The sequence below is a fragment of the Prionailurus bengalensis genome, chromosome C1 (assembly GCF_016509475.1).
Source record: "Prionailurus bengalensis isolate Pbe53 chromosome C1, Fcat_Pben_1.1_paternal_pri, whole genome shotgun sequence".
NCBI lineage: Eukaryota > Metazoa > Chordata > Mammalia > Carnivora > Felidae > Prionailurus > Prionailurus bengalensis.
In genome coordinates, this window is record NC_057345.1 from 2,064,863 (window position 1) to 2,092,813 (window position 27,951).

General features: G+C 54.0%; 2 protein-coding genes across 4 annotated transcripts; one reads left to right on the forward strand and one right to left on the reverse strand.

Annotated features, from left to right (window-relative positions):
* Positions 1-325: 325 nt before the first annotated feature.
* On the forward strand, positions 326-3,980 carry TPRG1L (tumor protein p63 regulated 1 like). The gene is made up of 5 exons (XM_043573623.1): positions 326-594; positions 701-792; positions 878-1,054; positions 1,860-2,013; positions 2,625-3,980. Exons 1-5 carry the CDS (start codon positions 397-399, stop codon positions 2,817-2,819), a joined length of 816 nt encoding a protein of 271 aa, XP_043429558.1. The 5' UTR covers positions 326-396; the 3' UTR covers positions 2,820-3,980.
* A 541-nt stretch (positions 3,981-4,521) lies between these two features.
* Positions 4,522-27,638, reverse strand: WRAP73 (WD repeat containing, antisense to TP73). 3 transcript variants are annotated; one of them, XM_043573616.1, is made up of 12 exons: positions 27,484-27,637; positions 23,476-23,628; positions 22,867-22,983; positions 16,968-17,040; positions 15,633-15,736; positions 14,807-14,893; positions 14,367-14,501; positions 14,210-14,287; positions 6,718-6,823; positions 5,835-5,960; positions 5,217-5,408; positions 4,522-4,870 (listed from the first exon to the last, which is right to left on the reverse strand). In XM_043573616.1, exons 1-12 carry the CDS (start codon positions 27,550-27,552, stop codon positions 4,728-4,730), a joined length of 1,383 nt encoding a protein of 460 aa, XP_043429551.1. In that variant the 5' UTR covers positions 27,553-27,637; the 3' UTR covers positions 4,522-4,727. The 3 variants fall into 3 exon arrangements, with proteins under 3 accessions (XP_043429551.1, XP_043429552.1, XP_043429553.1); XM_043573617.1 differs by having other exon boundaries at positions 22,867-23,041; positions 27,484-27,621; XM_043573618.1 differs by lacking the exons at positions 22,867-22,983; positions 23,476-23,628 and having other exon boundaries at positions 27,484-27,638.
* Between the last annotated feature and the right edge of the window lie 313 nt (positions 27,639-27,951).

The following is a 27,951-nucleotide window of genomic DNA, read 5'->3' on the forward strand; positions in this document are numbered from 1 at the left end:
GGGCGGTGACGAGGGGCTGGTCGCCCCCTTTACTGGGATCCGGCACACTCAACTCCTGACGCACCCTCTGCGTCTCCCTGGCAACCAGCCGCGGCCCCGCCCCTCCCCTCGCGTCGCGTACAGAGGAAATGGGCGTGCGCGCGGCGTGCGCTTCCGGCTTGGCGAGGGGCGGGAGCGATTGTGAACGGGCGGCACGTAGGGCCAATCGCGGAAGACGGCTGGGGAAGAGCCAATCGCCAGGGCCGGCGGGCGCGGATAGGGGGCGGAGCCTCGGGCGGGGCTGGCGAGGCCGAGCCAATCGCACCGGCCCTCGGGGCGGTAGCTGCGGCGACCGAGACGGCGGCCTCGTCGGGTCTGGGTCCGGGGTCGGGGTCTCGGGCGGCGGCGGGCGCGGCCATGCTGCAGCTGCGGGACTCGGTGGACTCGGCCGGCACGAGCCCCACGGCGCTGCTGGCGGCCGGCGAGGAGGTCGGGGCGGGCGGCGCGGGCGGGGGGCGGCCGGGGGCGGGCACTCCGCTGCGCCAGACGCTGTGGCCGCTCAGCATCCACGACCCCACGCGCCGCGCCCGCGTCAAGGAGTACTTCGTCTTCCGGGTGAGGCGGGCGTGGGACCGGGGCGGCCCGGGAGGGGGGTGCTGGGACGGGAGGGGAGCGGGGCGGAGAGTGACACCCCCCCCCCCCCCGCCCTCTGCCCGCGCAGCCCGGCACCATCGAGCAGGCGGTGGAGGAGATCGGCGTGGTGGTGCGGCCGGTGGAGGACGGCGACATTCAGGGCGTGTGGCTCCTGACCGAGTGAGCGGGGCGCGCGGGGCGTGGGGACCGGCCGGGTGGCCTGTGAGCGGGGCGACGCCCGGTGACTCGTGTCGTCTGCGGGCAGGGTTGACCACTGGAACAACGAGAAGGAGCGGCTGGTGCTCATCACAGACCAGGCACTGCTCATCTGCAAGTACGACTTCATCAGCCTTCAGTGCCAGCAGGTGGTCAGGGTCGCCTTAAACGCGGTGGACACCATCTCCTGCGGAGAGTTCCAGTTTCCCCCCAAATCGCTCAACAAGTAAGACTGTGGGACACAGAGCCTTAGTACCAGGGCCTGTAGCAGGTCCGTCCCAAATCGGCCCCCTGGTTGTCCTGAGTCTGCCATTCTGCGCGAACATAAAAGCGTCTGCTTCAAATCGATAGTTTCTTAGAATAGAAGCAAGTGGGCAGCAGGTGCATTAAAAGGAATTCTGGCACAGAAGACAGCTATCAGGCTGGTAGTAAGATGAACTTGAGGTCTGTTGAGGCAGAGCTGACGTGGTGTTCTTAAGATGAGAGCCACATTCGGTGTGTGTCACCTCTGTCACATCAAGCTCTGCTCCGGTTAAATTTTAACAGAAAAAAAAAAGCATCGCTTTTATTTACTGATGTTACTAAAGGCAGAAGATAGTTACTGACCTGCTTTCAGAAGGGCGGATCTTGAAATACGAGAAGCCTGGACTTTAATACAAGGTAGAGCTTTGCTGCAGGGATGTGATCGGGGCTGTACCCAAGTCAAGACCGCTAACCGGCCGTGGGGCCTCCTGGACAAAGGGCCTGAGGCTACAGACATGTTGTTCTCGTGGTTAGCCTGCCTGCAGCGCCTTCCCGTTGCTGTTGAACTGCACTAATAGCATAAAGGGTGTTGGGCCCAAACCAAAACAACGCCGTCGGTTTGTAGTATTCAAAGTGCTCGGTGCGGGTGACTGGAGACCCCCGGCTCTGAGTGACACAGGTCCTGTCCGGGGTCCCAGAGCAGCCCCCTAACGTCACACCCCGTACCTGCTGGGCTGCCAGGGAGCGCTGTGGCCTGCTGGGTGACATGAAAGCTTCTTTCTTTGTAGGCGAGAAGGTTTTGGGATCCGCATTCAGTGGGACAAACAAAGCCGCCCTTCCTTCATAAACAGATGGAACCCCTGGTCCACCAACATGCCCTATGCCACGTTCATAGAGCACCCCATGGCTGGTGCGGATGAGAAGACAGCGTCTCTGTGCCAAGTAAGACCGTGAGGGCAGCGCTGTCCAGCCGTGATGGCGACACTCTAGGCCTGTGTGGCTGTTGAGCACCTGGACTGTTCTGTGTCCTAGTAAAACTGAGAAAACAAACTTTTAAGTTTTAGAAATTTTAGCTAACTTACGTTTAAATAGCCCCATGTGGCTAGTGGCTCTTGGTCAGGGTAGCTGTATGACATTGCCCCTTGTGGCCATGGTCACCTTGGAGAAGGGCCCGGAAGGGCTCTGGGCAGTCTGTGCTGGGCCAGCAGGCTGCGTGCTCGCCAGCAGAGGAGGCCCTGGGGCCACCGATGAGGGGAGTTGGGCCTCCCTCGCCAGTCGCGCTTTGGCCTGCTCACTAGTCTGGTGGGTGGTGGTGAGGATTGAGTAGGTCCCTGATGACACAAGTGCTCTGTGAGGCCTGTCGTATGTCCCAGTGAGCACAAAGCTAGGATCTGACGTTTCCAGAGAGGCACATCGAGGAGCCGAGGGGAGGGGCTGCCAGGGTGTGGCTGGAAAGACACGTCCTCCAAGGGCAGGGATGGGGCTGGCACAGGAAGGGGTGGTCCGTTCCACGTGTAGACCACTGACCGGCAACATGATTTCTGTCTTTACAGCTGGAAAGTTTCAAAGCTCTGCTAATCCAAGCTGTCAAGAAAGCCCAGAAAGAGAATCCTTTGCCAGGACAAGCCAGTGGCGTGCTGGTCTTGGATCGTCCCCTCCTCATCGAGACCTACGTGGGACTCATGTCCTTCATTAACAACGAGGCTAAACTGGGCTATTCCATGACCAGAGGCAAAATAGGCTTCTAGATGGCACCCACAGGTAGACTTGGGGACGCGGGGCCTCAGACCCGGGCCAGCTCCGCTGCACCGGCAGAGTCGGGGCTGTTAACCTCTAGGGATCTGAGTGTGATTAGAATAGTCGAATGCATTCCCTGCTATCCCTGGGTTTTGGAAGTCTGGTAATAGGAGTCACAGACAAAAAAGCAAGGTGAATCCAGCGGTCCCGCTCGTGGCTGGTGTTCTATCTTCTAGAACTTGTTTCCGTGTTTCTCCCAGAGTGTCTCCATTCGGCTTCTCGTGGTCCTGCCCAGCCCGCCAGCATGTGAATAAACATGTGCCCCCACCAGAGCCTCCCCGCTAGCACTCCACCCGTGTGGATGGTTCCATCCGGGGAGAGCCCCAAACCCCAGTGCCTGGAGTGGCAAATAAGTTTATACTTAGTGTTAAGTTTTGTATTTGGAAATCTAATCCATTTTTTTTAAAGCTAAGTGCAAAACAAGCCAGCAGACTGGTGAAGTAAACAGGGGACAGTCTGCCTTGTCGGCTCCCGGATGGACAGTTGCTTTTGTGCAAATACGTCTTTGACCTGAAGTCACACTTTTTCTGAAGTTATATCGTGTTCGTATTTGTGGCATCTTTCCCAGGCCCCAAAGCTGGCAGGAAATCATTTTTAGACAATTCATTAATTTGAGTCACCTTGGTAGGTAGTTCTTTGACAGCTCTACGTGCTTTACGTTTGTACGGTCACGTTCGTATTTAAGATGGGGACTGCTCAGTTTGCTTTTGGAGAATGCCCTTTTGAAAAAGGAAACGTATTGTTAGAGTCTCGTGAAGCCGCTAACGCCCGGCTTGGTTACCGCAGTGCCCACGCAAATGCGAGGCTTTATTGGTGTTGCCCTGAGCGTGCCTGGGGCTTGGCGGCCCGCCGAGCACGTCCGTGTGGGAACCGTGGCCCCCCCTGCCCGTGGCACCCACACATCGTCGGCTTGCTGGCTTGACTGGAAGCTTTGTTATCAACCCCAAGCGCTGGTGCAGGGCGTCCTCCCCATTTACAGCTCTGGTGTAGCTCTAACCCGCGTGGATGTGATCCAGATCATAGCCTGTCCACATCGAGAGGCCGCCGCCTCCATCCTGCCTGGGTCCTGAGCCTTTGCTTTTGGTCTCACAGTAAAGACGTTTACAACCGAATGGATATCGTTCGTTCTTTGAGATCGTTATTCAAAGTAGGGGCGACAACCAAGAAAAGTCACCTCTGAAGTGTGTACGTTAAAGCTTTGTAAACCTGCCACCTTGCTGTGCACGTTCAGGAGGATGCTAGGGAAGTACGGTCCCCTGAGTTCGCTCACAGAAAAACCCAGAGTGATGGGCCAACTGTCTAGCTTTTAGGAAGACCAGTCCAGGTTTGGAGCCCTGCTTCATTCATCACAAGCACCTGAACGTAGAGGTGGGGGGACTCTGTGCGGAGCCGGCCTTGACCCGACGGCCCTGGGGCCGGCAGCTCCTGTCCCCGCGCTCCAGCACGCACCCCATGTGAAAACCGAGCCCGCTCTCCAGAAGGTTCAGTGACCAGGAACGGGGGCGCCAGAGCAGAGCAGGATGTCTGTCTGAGGGGGAAGTTGCTGCCTGGGGTCAGTGACTTTCTGTAAGACCGTGAACCCAAAACCTGAAACAAACCAGAAAACCTTCCTATGACTTAAACCTGTCACGAAAACCAGCATCAGCCGTCTCATGAGTTAGCAAATGTTTATTTTAAATAAAAATTAGTTTCATACCATACATATTTACAGGAATGCTATACAAAAATAAAAGCCGGTCATTTCATCTGGGCCACTGTTGGGGAACACCCCCCGCCCCCCAGAAGCCCCGCACCTTCCCCGTAGCTGCCACGTGCCACGGTGTTCTCTCGTCTCGGCCGGGCCTGGGCACTCGCAGGTCCTACGTGTGGTCACCTGGCCGTCCAAAGGCCGTGCCAACCCTGTCCTCGGTTTCCAGGAAACACAGGCAGAAGTGGTCCTTACTGAGGAGGGCCAGTGAGTCCCCGTTTAAATGCCAGCACAGAGAAAGCACCTGAAAGTCACCTGGAGAAAGACAGGCAGCCGGAGGGTGAAAGGGTGAGGCCGGGGTCCCAGGGTGAGCGCGGCCCCAAATCCTGTGGCCGAAGGACAGGCCTGGAGAGACCTAGCCGCAGCCCCAGAGCTCAACTCGGGTGGGCATCTCTGTGTCCCGTGAGAGCTCGGAGCGGTGGACGCCCACCCGGTGTGTGATGCCGGGGACCGGCCTGAGGTCTCCCCGGATGTGCCCAGAGGGACTCCGACCGTACGCCCGAGGCGGTCGCCCACACGAGCCACGGTGCCCAGGTCGGCTGGGAGGGACTCATCTGCTAGGGTTCTGCCTACAGCCGGTCGCAAGCGCCACTGCGCTCACCTTCCCCAGGCACCTGCACGGACACGCAGCCCGCTGGCGACCACAGGTACACCTTGCCGCCTCCCGTGCAGATGGCCAGCCGGGGCTGCTGCGGGTCCCACTGGAAGGAGCGCACGGGGGACAGCTGCTCCAGCACCACGAAGAGCCTCAGCTTCTGCATGTCCCAGATCCAGACGGCGTCCGGGACACTGTCTGAGGAGGGAAGACGCGGACACCCTGCTTCAGTGTCCCCGCCTGAGATGCACGCTGGGGGGCAGGCCACAAGCCCCGTGGACGTGGCTGCTCCGGTGTCTCCGAGCCAGACGGTCCCCCCGCCCAGGCTGAGAGCCCACAAGGGCGGGTTTGGCGGTTTTTACAGCCCTCAAAACACGTGAGCCCCCTTCCCGCACGAAACGGGCCGTGGCTGTGGTGGCGCCCGGACCCTGCTCTTCACCCGATGGCAAGCAGCGGGCGGAGGCGCCAAGACACCGCGCCTCCGGAAGCTTCTGTGGGCACAGCGTCCCGGCAGGAGGACGCGACGTGCCGGAAGCCCGTCACCGGGGTTTCGCTCACCCGGTCTTCATGCCTGGGCACCGGAGGAAACGGGGAGGGGCACGGCCCGCGAGCGCAGCCACTGACCGCTTCTCGTCGCCAGGAAGTAGCTGTCCGGGCTGAAGGCCAGCGCTCCGATGCCGATTTTCGGGTTCGCTCTGTCGGCAACAGGCTTCAGGGTCTGTAAGGAGACTGGCACGGAGGCGATCTCATCTAGAACACGGAAAGGGAGGGGACAGGAGCCGCTGGCCTCGTCCACTCAGTTCAGACGGAAGGAAAAGAGGACTTCGCGTTAACCCATGGAGGCAAGATTCTATGGAAACAGAGGCTTAAGGGGACCCGGCCACGGTGCTGGAGCCCGTGTTGCGGGTCAGCGCGCCAGGTGCCCCCGTGGCGGGGTCTGTGTAGCGGAGAGGCCACGTGTGAGCGGGCAGGGGTGTGGCAACTCTGTGCCTTCCCCTCAGTTTTGCCATACACCTAAACTGCTCTAAAGAAGTCTTAAAAAAAACAAAAAGCTATTTATAAAACTCACGGCAAAAGGAGGTAAGGTGATGATGAAAAGCCAGGTGAGCGGGTGTGCTGGCTGTGTCCCTCCCCCCCCTCCTCCGTCCAGGGTGCTTACTGAGCAGGACTGGGCCGGGGACACCACACGACCCGGGGGCTGCTCCCCCACCTCCTGTACCTCGTTAGCCCACCGTACCGATGCCAGGACTGAGGCACAGGCCACCTGCCCAGGACCCGCGGCCAGTTCCGCAGCCCCACCCCGTCTGGCTCCTCCAAGGGCATCTTACTGGTCCTTAAAGAACCACCTGCAGGGTGCCGCCTGTCACACTGGGACCGCCAGCCCTCCCGACGCGACGGAAACATCCCTCCCCGGTCAGGCGAGTCTAGTGACCCGCAGGTGGAAGGACGCAAGCTGGGAGGTGTCGCCGGCAAATGAGGGAGCACCCCCCCACCCCCAGCTGCTCACACTTGGTCTCCGCGGGGGAGGCCACGCCTGCCGCTGCTCTGGGCGGGGGGAAGGCCAGGCGGCCCGGCGCCAGCCGCGGAGTCTTCTCGGCTTCCTTGTACACGACCTGGAAGACACGACGGTCCTGCCACCACCACCGCCCGCACATGACACGCAGGAGCAGAGGTGGTGACGCACCGGGTAGTGGTGACGCTGGACCTCGAGGTGAGGCGCTGCCGTCCCTGGTGACGGACACAGAGACGCCGGGCCACCGGCGCCCACTCCGCCGCGGGGGCGCCGGGCGTGGGTCCCACCCCAAGCCCCACCCCGAGCCCGCCCCTCGGGGGAGTGGCCTGTGCTGGCTGCGGGTTCGTAGGCGCCCAACCGACCGCTGGCCAGTGAGGACACAAGCGTCTCAGTGGTGCCAAGTGACAGACGCAGGTCCTGGGAACGAGGGGACATCTGTGTCCCGAAGCCTGATGGGCCCATGAGGCCGAGGCGGTGAGGCAGCCCGGCTGCCCCCTGGCCTCAGAACGAGCTCGAGCTGCAGGCCGGGAGGGCCGAGCAAACCCTTCGCGGCCCGCGTGGTTGGCCTGCTCGGCCTCGGCCTCCCACAACCATGGATGGCTTCACCCGCCTGCACCTCCAGCCCGGTCCCACCTCAGGACCTCCGCCCCAGCCTCGCCGCCCCAGCCTCGCCCCCCCAGCTGTCCCCTCCCCCTCCCCTCCCTCTCCCCTCCCCTCCCCTTCCACACGGCTACCTGCAGCCCTACTCCTGGTGGCCTCCCTCATATTTCCCACGTGTGGGACAGCTCCCCAAGGTTGGGGTCTGTCTGTCCCCTGCTAAAAAGGACACACATGCCCACCTCAGGCCCTTTGTACTTCCTGTTCTTGCTGCCAGAACTGCTCCTCCCTCCGATGCCGTATCACTTCTTCCTGGCCCCTGACCCCGTGACCGTCCCTGCCTGCCCCAGGGACACCTGCCCCCCACTTCTCAGGTCTGCTTCTCCAGCCCCAAACGCCCGGTGCTTGTGGGTGAGGGACCCTGGGTACTCTGCCGAGGGCAGGAACAGACCTGAGAGTGACCCATCTGGGGAGTGGGGAGGGCAGGGCAAGGACACCACTTGGGATCCTTTGGGAATTGGTCGAGTCGAACATTTGAAATGTTACCGTAACGGAAGTTTCTGGTGATGTGAGTACCGACATCATCATGAATAATGTAAAGTGAAAAAAGACTTTTTCTACCTCCCTTCTCCAAATGTGGCTCAAATAGAAACCTGCATTCCAGAGAGGGAGGAAGATGGCGGCGAAGGACGATGCTGGGCTCAGCGCGTCCTGCTGATCGCTTAGATTCCACCCACATCTGCCTAATTTACCGCGATAACCACGAGAAGACTAGCAGAACGGACTCTCCGGAGCCGAGCGCAGACGACAGGCCCACGGAAGAGGGTAGGAAGGGCGGAGGGGCGGTGCGCGCTCCACAGACTGGCGGGAGGGAGCTGGGGCGGTGGAGGGGCAGCCAGCCCGCCCGGCAAGGCAGAGCCCCCGAGTCTGGCTGGCAAAAGCGGAGGGGCCGGACGGAGTGTGTTCCGTCAGCCAGTGAGACTTAACATCTGGAAGGTTATAAGCTAACAGCTCTGCTCGGAGAACGGGAGGGCCGGAGGACAACGGGAGGGAGCGTTGTTGAGCCCCGGACGACAGAGCGCAGCTTGGCGGGGAACAAAGGCGCTGGGAAGCGCCTTCTCCCTCGCCCACCCCCCAGCCAAAATCCCAAAGGGAACCAGTTCCCGTCACGGAACTTGCTTGCACCGCGCAAACACCCAACGCTGTGCTTCTGCGGATCCATCCCTCCGACGGGTCGGCCTCCCTCCCGGTGCCGCAGGGCTCCTCCTGAAGCGGATCACCGAAGGAAAAGCGAGCTGAGCCTGCTCCTCCCACCCCCGTGCACCTGGCGGATCCACCCCGGCTAATACGCCAGATCCCATCGAAGCAGCACCACCAGCCTGGCAGTGTGCACGTAGCCCAGACAGGGGCCACACCACTCCACAGTGAGTCCTGCCCCTGGGAGAGGGGAAGATAAGGTACCCACCAGTCTGACTGTGGCCCCAGCGGTGGGCTGGGGACAGACAGCGGCTCTGACTGCGGCCCCGCCCACCAACGCAAGTTACTCCAGGCAGCACGGGGGAAGTGCCCTGCAGTTCCGCGCCACCCCAGGGACTATCCAAAATGACGAAACGGAAGAATTCCCCTCAAAAGAAACTCCAGGAAATAGCGACAGCTAACGAACGGATCAAAAACGATTTAAGCAATAGAGCAGAAAATGAATTTAAAATAATAGTCATAAAATTAATCGCTGGGCTTGAAAACAGTATAGAGGACAGCAGAGAATTTCTTGCTACAGAGATCAAGGGACTAAGGAACACTCAGGAGGAGCTAAAAATGCTCTAAATGAGCTGCAAAATAAAATGGAGGTGACCACAGCTCGGATTGAAGAGGCAGAGGAGAGAACAGGTGAATTGGAAGATAAAATTATGGAAAAATAGGAAGCTGAGAAAAAGAGAGATAAAAAAAAATCCAGGAGGATGAGGGGAGACTTAGAGAACTAAGTGACACAATTAAACGTAATAACATATGCATAATTGGGATTCCAGAGGAGGAAGAGAGAGGGAAAGGTGCTGAAGACGTACTTGAAGAAATCATAGCTGAGAACTTCCCTGATCTGGGGAAGGAAAAAGGCATTGAAATCCAAGAGGCACAGAGAACTCCCTTCAGACGTAACTTGAATCGATCTTCTGCACAATATATCATAGTGAAACTGGCAAAATACAAGGATGAAGAGAGAATTCTGAAAGCAGCTAGGGATAAACATGCTCTAACATATAAAGGGAGACCTATAAGACTAGTGACAGATCTATCTACTGAAACTTGGCAGGCCAGACAGGAATGGCAGGAAATCTTCAATGTGATGAACAGGAAAAATAATGCAGCAAAGAATCCTTTACCCAGCAAGTCTGTCATTCAAAATAGAAGGAGAAATAAAGGTTTTCTCAAACAAACAAAAACTGAAGGAATTCATCATCACTAAATGAGCCCTACAAGAGATCCTAAGGGGGACTCTGTGAATGAAATGTTGCAAGGACCACAAAGGACCAGAGACACCATTACAAGCATGAAATCTATAGATAACATAATAACTCTAAACCCATATCTTTCAATAACAACACTGAATGTAAACGGACTAAATGAGCCAATCAAAAGACATAGGGTATCAGAATGGATAAAAAAAAACAAGACCCATCTATTTGCTGTCTACAAGAGACTCATTTTAGACCTGAGGACACCTTCAGATTGAAAGTGAGGGGATGGAGAACTATCTATCATGCTACTGGAAGCCAAAAGAAAGCTGGAGTAGCCATACTTATATCAGACAAACTAGACTTCAAATTAAAGGCTGTAACAAGAGATGAAGAAGGGCATTATATAATCATTATAGGGTCTATCCATCAGGAAGAGCTAACAATTATAAATGTCTATGCACTGAATACGGGAGCCCCCAAATATATAAAACAATTAATCACAAACATAAGCAACCTTATTGATAAGAATGTGGTAATTGCAGGGGACTTCAATACTCCATTTACAACGCTGGACAGATCATCTAGACACAGGATCAACAAAAAAACAAGGGCCCTGAATGATACACTGGATCAGATGGACTTGACAGATACATTTAGAACTCTGCATCCCAAAGCAACAGAATATACTTTCTTCTCGAGTGCACATGGAACCTTCTCCAAGATAGATCACATACTGGGTCACAAAACAGCCTTTCATAAGTATACAAGAATTGAGATCATACGATGCATACTTTCAGACCACAATGCTCTGCAGCTTGAAATCAACAACAGGAAAACATCTGGAAAACCTCCAAAAGCATGGAGGTTAAAGAACACCCTACTAAAGAATGAATGGGTCAACCAGGCAATTAGAGAAGAAATTAAAAAATATATGGAAACAAATGAAAATGAAAATACAACAATCCAAACACTTTGGGATGCAGCAAAGGTAGTCCTGAGAGGAAAATACATTGCAATCCAGGCCTATCTCAAGAAACAAAAATCCCAAATACAAAATCTAACAGCACACCTAAAGGAACTAGAAGCAGAACAGCAAAGACACCCCAAATCCAGCAGAAGAAGGGAAATAATAAAGATCAGAGCAGAAATAAACAATATAGAATCTAAAAAAACTGTAGAGCAGATCAATGAAACCAAGAGTTGGTTTTTTGAAAAAATAAACAAAATTGATAAACCTCTAGCCAGGCTTCTCAAAAAGAAAAGGGAGATGACCCAAATAGATAAAATCATGAATGAAAATGGAATTATTACAACCAATCCCTCAGAAATACAAGCAATTATCAGGGAATATTATGAAAAATTACATGCCAACAAACTGGACAACCTGGGAGAAATGGACAAATTCCTAAGCACCCACACACTTCCAAAACGCAATCAGGAGGAAATAGAAAGCTTGAGCAGACCCATAACCAGCGAATAAATTGAATCAGTTATCCAAAATCTCCCAACAAATAACAGTCCAGGACCAGGTGGCTTCCCAGGGGAATTCTACCAGACATGTAAAGCAGAGATAATACCTATCCTTCTCAAGCTATTCCAAAAAATAGAAAGGGAAGGAAAACTTCCAGACTCATTCTATGAAGCCAGCATTACTTTGATTCCTAAACCAGACAGAGACCCAGTAAAAAAAGAGAACTACAGGCCAATATCCCTGATGAATATGGATGCAAAATTCTCAATAAGATACTAGCAAATCGAATTCAAAAGCAAATAAAAAGAATTATGCACCATGATCAAGTGGGATTCATTCCTGGGCTGCAGGGCTAGTTCAACATTCGCAGATCAATCAATGTGATACATCACATTAATAAAAGAAAAGATAAGAACCATATGATCCTGTCAATCGATGCAGAAAAAGCATTTGACAAAATCCAGCATCCTTTCTTAATAAAAACCCTCGAGAAAGTCGGGATAGAAGGAACATACCTTAAACAGCATAAAAGCCATTTATGAAAAGCCCACAGCTAACATCATCCTCAATGGGGAAAAACTGTAGGAACACGACAGGGATGTCCACTCTCACCGCTGTTGTTTAACACAGTGTTGGAAGTGCTAGCATCAGCAATCAGACAACAAAAGGAAATCAAAGGCATCAAAATTGGCAAAGATGAAGTCAAGCTTTCACTCTTTGCAGATGACATATTATACATGGAAAATCCGATAGACTCCACCAAAAGTCTGCTAGAACTGATACATGAATTATCAAAGTCGCAGGATACAAAATCAATGTACAGAAATCAGTTGCATTCTTCTACGCTAATAATGAGGCAACAGAAGGACAAATAAAGAAACTGATCCCATTCACAACTGCACCAAGAAGCATAAAATACCTAGGAATAAACCTAACCAAAGATGTAAAAGATCTGTATGCTGAAAACTACAGAAACCTTATGAAGGAAATTGAAGAAGTTACAAAGAAATGGAAAAACATTCCATGCTCATGGACTGAAGGAATAAATATTGTTAAAATGTCAATACTACCCAAAGCCATCTACACATTCAATGCAATCCCAATCAAAATTGCACCAGCATTCTTCTTGAAGCTAGAACAAGCAATCCTAAAATTTGTATGGAACCACAAAAGACCCCGAGTAAGGCAAAGTAATACTGAAGAAGAAAATCAAAGCAGGAGGCATCACAATCCCAGGCTTTAGCCTCTGCTACAAAGCTGTAATCATCAGGACAGCATGGTATTGGCACAAAAACAGACACATAGGGGCGCCTGGGTGGCTCAGTCGGTTGGGCATCCGACTTCGGCTCAGGTCATGATCTCGCGGTCTGTGAACCCAAGCCCCGCGTCGGGCTCTGTGCTGATAGCTTGGAGCCTGGATCCTGTTTCGGATTCTGTGTCTCCCTCTCTCTCTGACCCTCCCCTGCTCATGCTCTGTCTCTGTCTCAAAAATAAATAAATGTTAAAAAACAAAAACAAAAAACAAAAACAGACACATAGACCAATGGAATAGAACAGAAACCCCAGAACTAGACCCACAAAAATATGGCCAACTAATCTTTGACAAAGCAGGAAAGAATATCCAATGGAAAAAAGACAGTCTCTTTAACAAATGGTGCTGGGAGAACTGGACAGCAACATGCAGAAGGTTGAAACTAGACCACTTTCTCACACCATTCACAAAAACAAACTCAAAATGGACGAAGGACCTAAATGTGAGACAGGAAACCATCAAAACCCTAGAGGAGAAAGCAGGGAAAAACCTCTGTGACTTCAGCCGCAGCAATTTCTTATTTGACACATCCCCAAAGGCAAGGGAATTAAAAGCAAAAATGAACTACTGGGACCTCATGAAGATAAAAAGCTTCTGCACAACAAAGGAAACAATCAACAAAACTAAAAGGCAACCAACGGAATGGGAAAAGATATTTGCAAATGACACATTGGACAAAGGGCTAGTATCCAAATCTATAAAGAACTCACCAAACTCCACACCCGAAAAACAAATAATCCAGTGAAGAAATAGACAGAAAGCATGAATAGACACTTCTCTAAAGAAGACATCCAGATGGCCAACGGGCACATGAAAAGATGCTCAACGTCGCTCCTCATCAGGGAAATACAAATCAAAACCACACTGAGATGCCACCTCACGCCGGTCAGAGTGGCTAAAATGAACAAATCAGGAGACGATAGATGCTGGAGAGCATGTGGAGAAATGGGAACCCTCTTGCACTGTTGGTGGGAATGCAAACTGGTGCAGCCGCTCTGGAAAACAGTGTGGAGGTTCCTCAAAAAATAAAAATAGATCTACCCTATGACCCAGCAATAGCACCGCTAGGAATTTACCCAAGGGATCCAGGAGTGCTGATGCAGAGGGGCACTTGGACCCCAATGTTTATAGCAGCACTTTCAACAATAGCCAAATTATGGACAGAGCCTAAATGTCCATCAACTGACGAATGGATAAAGAAGTTGCGGTTTATCTATACAATGGAATACTACTTGCAATGAGAAAGAATGAAATCTGGCCCTTTGTAGCAACGTGGATGGAACTGGAGAGTGTTATGCTAAGTGAAATAAGCCATACAGAGAAAGACAGATACCGTATGTTTTCACTCTTATGTGGATCCTGAGAAACTTAACAGAAGACCAGGGGGGAGGAGAAGGGGGGAAAAATGGTTAGAGAGGGAGGGAGCCAAAATATAAGAGACTCCTAAAAGCTGAGAACAAACTGAGGGTTTATGGGGGGTGGGAGGGAGGGGAAAGTGGGTGATGGGCACTGAGGAGGGCACCTGTTGGGATGAGCCCTGGGTGTTGTATGGAAAGCAAGTTGACAATAAATTTCATAAAAAAAAAAAGGAAGGAAGGGAAGGGAGGGGGAGGGGAGGGGAGGGGAGGGAAGGGAGATGCATTCCAGACTTACTATTTTGGGATTGTTAATGGTGGCTGGGTGCCCAAACTCTGTGATCATTTTCCAAGTCACGTGATTAAGGATGCGCACCTGAGGGGAGAGAGTGCGCGTGAGGGCCCCTGGCGGGCGCCGTGCCCGCAGCATCTCCACGTGTGCTACTCGGCCTCACCTTCCCGTCATAGCTTCCGATGGCCAGGAACTGACTGCTGGGGCTCCAGGCCACAGACTTGACGCCCAGGGACCACTCGTAGGCACAGTACGCGGACAAGAGCCGGCCGTCCAAGGAGTAGAGCAGGACCTTGTACTGCGGGAGACAGTGCAGATGTTGACGCTCACCCTGACCGGAGCATGGGGGGGGGGGAGGGGAGGGGAATGGGGACACAGCCGATGGCCAGCGGGAGGTCAGAAGGAAGACCGGTGGAGCGGGACAGGCCCTCCCGCAGAGGGGACAGCGGGGACCTTGGCCGCAAACGTAAGGACTCGCTGGTCAAAGGGCTGGGCTTGGCCTCGGAGCCTGGTGAGCCTACCGAGCCTCCACATTCAGAAGCGTCGGGTAAACACAGGTCAAAGCACCCCAACACACAGGGTCTGCCTGGTCACCCTGCATACCTCCAGGCAGGTGTCCCACACTGCCAGCACACAGCCGTTTGGGGCCCACTCAATCCCTGCGAGGTCCTGGGTCTCTGTGTCAAAGTGCTTCCAAAGCAAGACAGGGAAACATTAAATTCGAAAGTGTTTTCTTGAACAAATACACATTTTATCACTGACGTTGGGAACACGTTTCGTATTTAATTTCCTTGTACAGAAATGGACAATGTCTCCAGCCCTGTCCTTCCGTCGTTAAAATCCTGCCTGAGCACTCAGGAGGCCCCAGGCGGGCCCAGGTGGAGCCCACCGGGCAGGACAGTGCCCAGCACCGCTGGCTGTGAAGCAGCTCCTGCGGCCTGGCACCGCCCCCCCCCCCACTCCCTCCCCCTTCCCGCCTGGCTCGGCCTCACTCCTGGAAGATCAGCTCGGGCGAGATCCCGCCAGGACACCCCGTGCCCGGGTCGATGGGGCCGCCTCCGTGCTCTGGCAGGAGGGGCACTGCCAGTCCGAAGGCCTCTCCGCACCCACCCGGCCCGTGGAGCCGAGCCCGGCCAGGGGAGGAGGGCCCCGCGCACCCGGCCGGGGCCCCTGGAGGCTGGCCCAGAGCAGACCCTCCAGGGGCAGCAGCCCCTGGGCGAACCGCACGGCCCTAACAAGAGGACAGCGGCTCACGCCGATGGCCTGTGGCCGCCCCGCTCACCGGCAGCCCCCCCCCCCCCGGGGCGTGCCCTCCGGTGACCCGCCCACCACGAGATGGCGCTGCCGCGACCCCTCCCAAAGGTGCCCGGGCCTCGGAGACGCGAGGCGTCAGCCGCCCCCGCCCCGCGGCCGGCAGCGCACCCCCTACCCGCAGGAGCTGCCAGTCGCTGCAGACGAAGACGCTCACGTGGTCCTGGCAGTCGCGCCGCTCCGCCAGCGCCATGTAGCGGCCGTCGCGGGTAAAGGAGACCCCTGGCGGGAGGACAGGGACACCCCGCTGCAGCCCCAGGGAGCGGTGAGAAACCAGAGGCAGGGGTCACGGGGAGGGACGGGCGCCCGCAGCCAGACAGCGGGGCGGAGGGCGAGACCGCGGCCTCGGTGCAGCGGGCTCCAGGCACCCCCCGACCCCCGACCGGCAAGGGACCTGACGGAAAACCGCAGGAACCAGGCCCCCGAAGAACCACAAAGTGTCACTGAAAATGCAGCTCCTCACGGATCGTCGTTTTTGGAGCACAAATCGTAGGGAGCTCAGCCAGCTTGTCAGCTTCTCATCACACCCAGTTTTACTTTTTTAAAAGAATATCTTATTTACTTTTGAGACGGAGAGAAAGCAACAGCTGGGAGGGGGGGGGCGGTGGCAGAGAGAGAGGGAGACGGGAACCGAAGCGGGCTCCGCCCCGACAGCACAGAGCTCGACGTGGGGCTTGAACCTGGGAGCGCAGAGATCACGAGCTGAGCCCAAGGCCGACCCTCAGCCAGCCGCCTGAGCCACGCAGGCCCCCAACTTCCTACGTGTACTTTTGAATTACTCAGGAGAAGAAAACGTAAGGTCGGAGTTTAGAAATAAGCTTTGGTTGGAAATGTGAAACCGTATTTTCCGTTCTGTGTTAGTCGCAAGGCCCCAGGCCCCAGCTCACACTCGTGAGCCACAAGAACACACAAGGCGCTGCTGTCTGCACCCATCACGGCAACTTCACGATTCAGGGATGGGCACCCCACTCGCTCTCCGCGGTCCAACCGAGTCCCGCGGTGGCCGGCTGGGCGGGGTGGCCGCCCTCTCCCCCGCACAGAGACCACAGAGCTGGCCAACAGAAGTCTGGAGGCTTGAAGTGCAGAACTGGGGGGGAGAGGGGCAGGTCCTGGGACACACATCAACCGAAGGGACCTGATCCCCAGTCCTACGACAGGAAGGGAACCGCACGTAAAGCCTACTTCTCTGAGGTCCTTTAAACCACTGTGGTTCTATCTTGAAAGGGGAGCCCTTGTCCTCGGGAGACACACACGGAACTATTCACAGAGAAGCATCAGCAGGTCTGGGGCGTAGAGAAAGAAGCTGGCCACACGCTGATAAGCCGCTGAGACTACTGTGCCCGGAAATTTTCTGTATTAAAAAAGTGTCCCTTCCCCCCCCCCCCCCTCGCCCCCCGGGCCCTGAACAAAAACAACAAAGAAACAGCTTTCAAATCAGCTTCGGCCGACTCACCCTGCTGACAGGCTTTGGGGTATTTGATGTAAGACACGGACTTTGTGCACAAGGACCAGACAGTTATCCGCAGCTGTCGAGGAGAAGGGGAAAGAGAAACGGTGCACGTTTAGCAGCTGGGAAGACGGCGGTTAAGCCACAGACAGGCATCAGTGACCCAGTAAGAGGTTTACTGCAGAATTAAGAACAGCAGTTGCTCCTGGGTGTCCCCCCCCCCGCCCCAGTCTCCCGTCCTTTAATTTCATGCTCCTGGTGTTTGGTTTTCTTTTTGTAACAGTATCGCGTGAGCAACACAAAGTCGAATATAAGTGCATTTAATTTAAAATTTCAAAGTAACTGCGGTTTTCCTCTCCTAACAAACATGCAGACGCCGGCAGGCAAGCTGTCCAGGACGCTGGGTGTCCCGGGGACTGAGCGAGGTCAACCTGCTTGGTCCTCTGCCTCAGCAGACTCGTGAGCAGGAGGTGGGGGCAGAAGGGCCCGTGCGGTGGCCTCGCTGCACGGCTGCTTCCCCACAGGGTTTCTGGGGGTGACCGCTGTCAGCCGGCCGTCCCCTCCTCTCCCACCCGCGTGCCTGGCGGGGTGGTCACGGACACCCGTCCCCAGGAAAAGCCCACAGTATAGCTTTTAAGCGTTCAAACACCCGTCTACATTTACATCTAATATTGCGGTTCTATGACCCCCTAGATCCCATTAGAGTTTAAAAGGGAATAACCAGAATTTCTTAACCCCGATTCCTAGTTTTGTTTCTAAAAACTGTCTCCGTTGCCCTTCCCGTTGGCTGACGTGGCAGTTCACTACTTGACGAGCATCCAACAGCTGACTCTGAACAAGGACAACGCTGGAAAACACACTGACCTGGTTTCCAGATTTACTGTGAAGTACAATAATCAGAGAGTATGCTGTTCGCACAAAGCGAGGCTAATAGGTCAATGGAACAAGACAGAATCCGGAAACAGACCTGCACACACACAGGCAACGGGTTTTTGACAGAAGCGCAAGTGGAAAAGATCTAAACTCAAAATAGGTCCTGTGTCTACACTTAGGAGCCCAAACCATAAAACTTGTAGAAGAAAACAGAATAAACTCTTTTTGGATCTTGGGTTGGGTGGGGATTTCTTTAGATGCACAAAACATAAAAAAAACAAAACAAAAAAACCTGATCCGTTAGACTCCATTAAGAGGAAACACTTCTGCTCTTTGAAAGAAGCTGTTAACTAACTGAGAGGGCAGCCTGTAGGAGAAAACACTTGCCAGGCGCGTGTCTAGGAAAGGACTCGCATCCAGAATATAGTAGAAGAAACTTCACAGTTGAGTAACGTGACTAGCCACCCGACAAAGAAACGAACAGACAAGTCCTACAATAACGGGCATGTGACAGAGGTCTAATAGCATTAGTCATGAGGACAATGCAAACTAAAACCACAGGCAGGGGCGTCTGGGAGGCTCAGGTGGCTGGGCGTCCGACTTCAGCTCAGGTCATGATCTCTGGGTTTGTGAGATCAAGCCCCATGTCGGGCTGTGTGCCGACAGCTAGGAGACTGCTTGGGATTCTCTCTCTCTCTCTCTCTCTCTCTCTCTGCCTCTTCCCCACTTGTGCTCTCTGTCTCTCTCTTTCTCAAAATAAATAAACTTAAAACAAAAACAAAAACAAAAACCCACAGGGAGACACCACGACACAAGACTGACTACAGCAGGAAACCGCACTGACGCGTGTCGAGGGTCATGAGAGTGTGGACACCTGAGCTCTAACCTGGGGGGGCAGCCACGTTAGAGAGCAGTCGGCAGTTTCCTGAAGCATTCCGCACATGCCCCCCTGGCACCCCCTCCTAGGGATTTACCCGAGTCAAATGACGTGTGTCCCAGCAGCTCGTTCCGGACAGCGCCCACGGGAAAGCACCCACGGCCTGCCAGATGGTGAATGGAAAGCAGATGCCGTGTCCCCATGCCACGGAATGGCGCCCGGCCACGAGGGACCGCTGCTGATACCCTCAGTGACAGCACAGCGCTGAGTGACAGAGGCCAAACCCAGAGCCCCCCACGCCACGTGGCCCCACCGACAGAGAAGGTGGACAGCAAGCAGGCAGTGGCTATCCGGGAGCAGCGGTGGGCGCGGACGGGGCTGTCCACGTCCTGGCTGAGCTGCGCGCCTCAAGGGGTGAATGGTGCTCGTCGGTGGTTTTAACTGGCTTTGTGGACACGTGAGAAAAAGGTTTTCGGCTTATTTTGGGGGGGGCAGCTATGGGCTGTTTACAACACAGACACTGAAATTTAAGGACACGGGAAGGTGGAAAAGTAACAGGAGTGAAAAAGAAAAACCACGAGAGCCACAGGCTAGGCGAACAGCTGACAAAACAGGTTTGTGAGGCAAAAAGATCCACGAGGGACCACGAACGATGAGTTACAATCAAGGTTCCACTGGCCGTGAGGACAAAACATCCTCCGTCCGAGCGCAGCTGGTAACAGCACCTCACAAGTACAGTAAACAAACCAACACCACAAGGGCAACGGGAGGGGCAGCCCCACAGACACCGACACGCTACAAACCCGGGGACGTAAACAGTGTGGCACGGCAAACCGGCGTGCCAACGGCGGAAGAGGAAGGAAAATCGGAAATTGTATGTAAACATAAAGAAACTCAGTTCTTGACAAACGTCGTTGGGAAAAAGATAGACGTGGATCCCTTCCTCACACCACACAGTCCACGGGAACCCGAAGCGCATATCAATCAAGTGTGCGAGAGTGTGCGTGTGTGTAAAACAAGGTATGAAAGCACTCAACCTCACTAATAGTCAGGAAACAAGTAAAACCACAATGCACTTCCTCTGTAGCTCCACTGGCCTGGCAGCTACCTATCTATCACCTATCTATCTATCTATCTATCTATCTATCTATCTATCTATTTTTGAGAGAGACAGAGACAGAATGCGAGTGGGTTAGGGGCAGAGAGAGAGGGAGACACAGAATCTGAAGCAGACTCCAGGGTCCGAGCTGTCAGCACAGAGCCCAACGCGGGGCTCGAAATCACAAACCGAGAGATCATGACCCGAGCTGAGGTTGGACGCTCAACCAACGGAGCCAACCCCGTGGCCCCGAAGTTGTTTTTTAAAATTAGATTCATGCTGGGGCACCTGGCTGGCTCAGTTGGGGAAGTATGTGACTCGTGATCTCCGCGTTGTGAGTTCAAGCCCCATGTTGGATGTAGAGATTACTTAAATAAAAATAAAACTTTAGGGGCGCCTGGGTGGCGCAGTCGGTTACGCGTCCGACTTCAGCCAGGTCACGATCTCGCGGTCCGTGAGTTCGAGCCCCGCGTCAGGCTCTGGGCTGATGGCTCGGAGCCTGGAGCCTGTTTCCGAATCTGTGTCTCCCTCTCTCTCTGCCCCTCCCCCGTTCATGCTCTGTCTCTCTCTGTCCCCAAAATAAATAAACGTTGGAAAAAAAAAAATTAAAAAAAAAAAAATAATAAAAGAAAAATAAAAAAAAATAAAATAAAATAAAATAAAATAAAACTTTAAAAAATAATAATAGTAAATAAACTTAGACTCGTGTTGTCAGGAACTTGAATGAACTTAGAAGGAAATTAGAATTTCACTCATGTTTCTTTTTTTATGTTTATTTAATTTTGGGAGAGACAGAGCACTAGCAGCGGAGGGGCAGAGAGAGAGTGGGGGGTGGGGAGGAGACCGAATCCGAAGCAGGCTCCAGGCCCCGAGCCATCAGCGCAGAGCCTGACTCGGGGCTCGAACTCACAAACTGTGAGGTTATGACCTGAGCCAAAGTCAGACGCGTAACCGACTGAGCCCCCCAGGCGCCCCAGGACTGGCAGTCAGTTTAAATCCCGATAAAAAGCTTTGGAAAGTCGAATGCCATCTACTATAAGCAGGCAGTCCCCCAGGCTACCCCCGACAGGGTGCCTCAATATAGTAGGTCACATACAATATACTCCCGGCCCCGTGGCCCCTACCCCCTTGAACACCGGCAGCAGCAGAGGGCAGACGGGTGTGCCGTGACTTCCCCCGCGAGGAACAGCAGAGTGAGCCACACCTTCCAGACAGACGAACACCGAACACAGAGGGTGAAGAGAACCACCCCGGAATACAGAGGACGAACTCCCCTCAGCAAACTGGAAACAGATGCAAAGCAAGCAACACTGTATACGCTCGTCGTGCATGCGCACACGTGCACACGTGCACACACACACACACACACACACACACACACGACCCAAAGGAAAGCAAGAACGGGTTAACACAGAACGCAGGGTCCATCCCGCCTCTGTGGGGCATGCAGGCAGCCCTGCTCTGGGCCTCGGGGGTGGGGTGGGGCACACAGTGCTTCACCCTCGGGGACCCTGTGCAAAGGGCCTGTCACATTCATGTATGGGAGGCAGGGAAGCCCTGGCACACGCCCGTCTGGACACTGGATTCTGGCCCCAAGAATTCTAATCACGAAGACTGTCGGGTGAGGCCGTATAAACAGTTCAACACGTCTGAAAACTTCCAAATTGCAAACGTCTTTAAAAGGCCAACGTGTGCAGCTCTGGGTCTCGGTCCACTTTCAGTCTGACTCCGGATTTCAGCTCAGGTCATGATCTCGCGTGAGATCGAGCCTCTCACTGGGTTCTGTACCGAGCATATGGAGCCTGCTCAAGATTCTCTCTCCCTCCCTCCCTCTCTCTCTGCCCCCACCCCCACTCTCTCTCAAATGAAAAATGAATGAATGGGGGCGCCTGGGTGGCTCAGTCGGTTGAGCGTCCGACTTCAGCTCAGGTCATGATCTCGCGGCTCGTGGGTTCGGACCCCACATCGGGCTCTGTGCTGACAGCTCGGAGCCTGGAGCCTGCTTTGGATTCTGTGTCGTCCTCTCTCTCTGCCCCTAAGCCACTCGCATTCTGTCTCTGTCTCTCTCAGAAATAAATAAACATTAAAAAAATAAAATAAAATAAAATAAAATAAAATAAAATAAAATAAAATAAAATAAAATAAAATAAAATATAAAAAAAAATGAATGAATGAATGAAAAGTCACCATGTGCACCGCAAGGAAACCAAGTGCCCTGCGTCCTGCTCAGTCTCCGACAGCCTGTATGAGCAGACGCCACATCAAAAGCGGGTCTTAAACCGTAACAGAAGGTACGTGAAGCCACACGGCCGTCTGAGGCGGCCGACTCAGCCGCCCCCTCACGGCTGGACACAGACCTCCCACATGATGCCAACTTGAAAAAGACCCGATGATGACATCCCACAGGGTCGCCCGGCACCCTCACGGCTGGGCACAGACACTCGCCCTCGCCACACACACGTACTGTCCCCTCTGCAGCCTGGGGCGGGGCTCCTGCAGGGCACCGGGCAGCCCAGGCCTGGGGGTTCGGGCCCACACCCTGGGTCATGACGCCCCCTCAAAAGGCACATCGTTAACAGGATCTGCGCGTTTTTCTTTGAAAACAACACTGCTGACACCAAAGACCTTCTACCCCAACACCTTATATGCGCAAATTCCCTAACTTTGTCCAGCGAGGCTTGGACAGGACGCAGCAGCGACCGGCGGTCACAGGTCAGGCATCTTAAAGATGTGAAGTCGATCGTAGTGAATTCATCTTCTACCCCCGAAGTAAAGGAACTGTTTAATTCTTAAATCCTGTCATTTAAAACCCACGTTACTTTTCCTTAAATTTGGGCAGAAAGATCATATAACAACCGTGTCGACCTAAGACACACATCTTTCTCCGTCTCTCCCTCTCTCCCCATATATGTATATACATATACATATATACGTGAAAGATGCACATCGTTCTCCAAAATTCACCCGCCTGACCGCTACCCAGCAATTTCCGGAGAAAGGCGCGAGGAGTCACCCTCCTCCACTCGACGACGTGTGCCCGGGGCCTTTGCACTTACGTGGAACTCGGTTGTGTTGAGGATGTGGCGGCCGTCGGGGCTCCAGCAGGAGGCCACCAGCCCGGCCGAGCCCTCGTCGATCCTGCAGTGCCACTCCGGCTGCTCCAGGGACCACACCTGGATTCGCAACGGACAGAAACGCAGACCCACAACACATGAGCGCACGCGCGTCAAGCTGGAAAACAGCCGGTTCAACGGCACACGGTCAGGACACAGGGCGCGTTTCCACATCCGCCACGAGGCAGGGCTGGAGCCGGAGCAGTGGTGTTTTAAAGCCCTTCGCCAGCCCTCCAAGCTCCTTCGGGGAAACTTCAGATCTGCTAGAAACGCATCTTCGCGCTTCCCCAAACCCGTGAGGCCCAAGCTTCTAGACAGCTGTCTGCGGACACTTCCTCTTACTGAATTCTACCTGATGACACATTAAGGCTACTTAAGTGTTTTCCTGTTTTCAAAAGTACTTAAGCTATTAGGGAACCGTTATAATTTTAAGAGGAAACCGGCTTGAGCCGCCTCGCCTTTTTTCTCAAACTACAAGGGCACAGAAGAGGCTGCTCCTTCCCGGGTACCCTCAGGCAAGAGCCCCTGGCTCGGAGCCCGCGGGCGGCGCACCTGAACCTGCCCCCGCTTGTACATGGCGCACAGGATGAAGAGGGAGTCCGCCGACCACTCGATGTGCTGGATCTGGTCCAGGCACGTGTACAGGTGAAGGATCTGGAGGGTGTGCACATCCCGGACCACTAAGCGGTACTGGACGCAAGAAGCCTAAAAACGGGGAAAAAAAAAAAAAGCCCTTGATGGTCTAACAGTCTAAGGGAAGGGAGCTCAGGAGCCGGTGCTCCCCTCCGTCCAGGAATTCTAGCTCCCTCTGTCCTTCCGGACGTATTTCCTGCCTGGACGGCCTCATGTTCACAGACTGTCACCCCCTCTAAGGATAAGCGTTCACGAAAAGACAAGGTTGAAATACACAAACTAGGTGTTGACGTTGCTCCAGGATAAGGCACTCTGTTAAAACTCTCTACTAGGTCACTTTTTACTTTCTGACTCGCGTCTTAAAAACTAAAGCAGGACACAGCGTGGGACCAGCTCTTCTGTGAACTAAGCCAGCACTCCGCTGCTTTAACCACCGGCAGACAAGGCACAGGGAGTGCGGACGGGGGCCTCAGGGTCCTTGGTGAGAAGGACCACGGAGACATAAGGACGAGGCAACAGAAAAATACGTATTTGTCCCTGCCCCCAGGCCCTGGCACAGGACTCCTCGAGTCCTTGAAACGTCCTGGGCAGTAGGAGCGTCTTTTGTTCTAATGAGGCAACTCTAAGTGGGCTCCTGGCCACCAGAAATACCAGCCATGACTAGAAGCTTGGAATGTTCAGTCCCACTCCCCCTTCTCCAGAGAGGGGAGAAGGGCTAGCAGCGGAGTTAATAATTCATCACGAGGAATCCTCTGTAAAATGCCAACAGGACAGTGTTCAGAGAGCTCCAGGCCGGTGAACACAGGCACACAGGGCAGGTGACGCACCCACCCCCACGGGGACAGCGGCTCCTGCACTCGGGGCCCTCCTGGACCTTGTCTTCTGGATCTCTTCACCTGGCTGTTCACCTGCATCCTCTCTGGTCTCCTTTAGCACAAGTGTCTGAGTTCTGTGAGCCACGCTGGCAAATCAGCCGAACCTGAGGAGGGGGCTGTGAGAGCCTCTGACTGGTGGCCCAGGCAGACGGAAGTTGTGGGGAGCTCGAGATTCCTGGCTGGAATCTGAAGTGGGGGGCACAGGGGCGCGTGGGGGGCACAGCTGGTGAAGCGCCCGCCTTCGGCTCACGTCACGATCTCATGCTTCAGGAGTTCCAGCCCCACACCGGGCTCACTGCTGTCAGCACGGAGCCCGCTGCAGATCCTGCCCCCTTCTCTGCCCCACCCCTGCTCATGCTCTTTCTCTCTCTCTCAAAAATGAAAAAATAAATAAATAAATAAAATAGACAAGAAAATAAACATTAAAAAAAATGCAGTGGGTGGGCGGTCCACCTCGGGTCTCCAGGGGGACAGTGCCAGCATCGAGCTGTGTGGCACCCGCTGGTGTCCTGGGGGCTTGTGTGCTGTGACACACCCCCAGCTCCTGGCAAACGTGACGGGAAGTGTCAGCAGTGCGGCGAGTGTAACAGCGGCGGCGGGACAGCAGAGGTGAGGAGCAGCAGCAGGCTGACGCTTTCCCGACACAGGAGGGGACGCAGGGAGGTTTCTCTTCCACTGCGGGGACTTATTCTGAGTACTGACCATGAAGATGTTTAAGCGTTAATCCTGTTTTCTTGAAGAGGCAGTCTGTGTCCACGTTTGTTAATAATATCCATATCTAAGCACATTATTTGGGTATACTCCTCTGATTTTAGATTATATTATAGTTTAAAAATCAAGAACTGGTTTAAAAAAAATTTTTTTTTAATGTTTATTTAGGTTTTTTTTTTTTAGTTTTTTTTTTTTCAACGTTTATTTATTTTTGGGACAGAGAGAGACAGAGCATGAACGGGGGAGGGGCAGAGAGAGAGGGAGACACAGAATCGGAAACAGGCTCCAGGCTCCGAGCCATCAGCCCAGAGCCCGACGCGGGGCTCGAACTCACGGACCGCGAGATCGTGACCTGGCTGAAGTCGGACGCTCAACCGACTGCGCCACCCAGGCGCCCCTATTTAGTTTTGACAGAGGGAGAGAGGGAGAGAGGGAGAGCGAGTGAGCAGTGGAAGGGCAGAGAGAGAGAGGAAGATACAGAATCCGAAGCAGCTCCAGGCTCTGAGCTTTCAGCACAGAGCCCAACACTGGGCTCGAACTCATACACCCCGAGATCATGACCTGAGCCAAAGTCAGAGGCTTAACTGACTGGGCCACCCAGGCACCCCAAGAACTGATTTTTAAATGTTAATTGCTTCGTTCTTATCAAGATCAAACTCAATTATTGGTTTGTGTTTTACAAACCTTTTCCTTTCCTTTTCCAAACCTTCCTTTTCCTTTTGAAAAAAACCTCGGGGCGCCTGGGGGGGGCTCCTTGTGATCTCATGGTTTGTGAGGAAGTGTGAGTTCCGTGAGTTTGAGCCGTGGGCTCCATGACGCTGACGAGGAGCCTGCTTGGGATTCTCTCTCTCCCTCTCCCTCCCTCCCTCTCTCTCTCTCTCTCTCTCTCTCTCTCTCACCTCTCTCTGCCCCTCCCCCACTCGTACGCTCGCACTCTCAAAAATAAAGTTTAAAAAACACACCTCATGAGTCTTCCTTGTAAAAAGGAGAAGGGGAGGGTAACTTCAGGTGAGAACATGTGTCACATTGTAGCTTTGTCATCAGTTACAATGAGCTCCTTAAGACAGGGAGCATGTGTCATGGCGTGGAAAAACCATTATCAGATCTGTTGCAAGATATTAAAAACGGCAACACAGACCTACTTTCTTCAGGATTTAGGATAGAGCTTCGAAGAACAAGACTCCAGTAACACCATATTTCCACCAGGGTGGAGAAGCCAAAAAAAAAAAAAAAAAAAAGCACCAAAACGAAGCAAAGGAACATAGTCTCTCTCTTTATAATTCACTGGAATTTTCATAGACGATTTTTTTAAACAATGAATTTATGGGGAGCATTTCAAAAAATACACCACGGTTTCTGGGGGTGAACTTGAAGCTGAAGACATTGTGTATCTCTTAGCAGAATGCTAATTTATGTATTTAGGATAATACCTCCACAAAGGAGTTCCAGTTTCAAAGAGCTGGAAAAGAACAGGAATGTTCAGGTTCAATCTGAAAAGTCATGAAGCGTCGGTGAGTTAACATACAGAACTAAACAGACACACTTTCTTTTTTCTTTTTTCTTTTTTTTTAACAGACACACTTTCTATAAGGCTGATCTTTTTCTGAATGGACTTCCAGTGCCAATCATACCGCCAGGTCCCGAGGATACACACTGATGATGCTGGTGTGTTTCCTGCACAGACTGGCTCAGCGATTTCAGCAGCATTTGGTCGCCCCCTCCCCCCCCGCCCCCCCCCCCCCCCCCCCCCCCCCGTGATGAACAGCTCGAATCCCAATCGTTCGAATAAACAGCAGTGCGGACGACTGGACTCATCCGGGCAGAGACTGCTGGTTATTTCAATCGCTTATTTGCCATATGGTGGGGGGCGGGGAGGGCTGGCAAAGACAAAGTCGCTGCACCAGGTTACAGCCAACAGAACTAGGTACGTCCCCCCATGTGTCAAAATAACAACAACGAGCTGATATCCTTTGTACCCTCAAATGTGTGACGACAACACTGCCATTACCTGCCTCTGACAGATGGAAACTGGGGTGTAGGGAGGCTGGCACCTGCCCACGCCCCATTCCCCCGGGGCCCCTGCTTGGGGCATCTGTCGAGTCCCCAGCCCCGGTGTCCGCCCGGGCCACGTGCCCTGGGTCCCCTGCTCCAGGGCGCCTGCCTCGGTGTCCGCCCGGGGCCCCCGTCCGAGTCCCCAGCCCAGGGTCCCCTGCCTCGGGTGTCAGCCGGGGTCACGTGCCCTGGGTCCCCAGCCTCGGGTGTCAGCCCGGGGCCCCTGCTTGAGGCCCGCACCGGCGGACCCCCAAGCTGCCCCCTCCCCCCGGGCCCCGCGGCCGCTCACCAGGTACTTGCCGTCCGGGGAGAACTTGCAGAGCAGGCCGGAGAGCTTGAACACCTCGGAGAAGTTCATGGCGGCCTCCGACCCCCGGCCCCGGGCGCTCCACTCCAGCCGGGTCTGCGGCAACCGCCAACACCGCGGCCGGAAGTGACGGGAGTGCGGAAGCACCTCGCAGCCTATCAGGGCCCCGGGTGCCCGCGCAGCATTGTGGGGCTTGTAGTTCGCGCGTTCCCGCGCCGCCGCGCTTCTCGCCAGCAGGACGATCCGCCCCCCAGCGAGGGTTGACACCGAAAACGCGGGACGCGCGCTCAAGTTGAATTTCAGGCAAACGAGGAATCATTTTTGTGGGAAAATGCTCTCAGATACTGTATGGGACAAACACCAAAAAAGTACCCGCTTATCTGAACTTCAAAAGTAAAAGGGCGTCCTGTGTGTCCGCTTACGTTTGAGTGTTTATACTTACACGTGAAT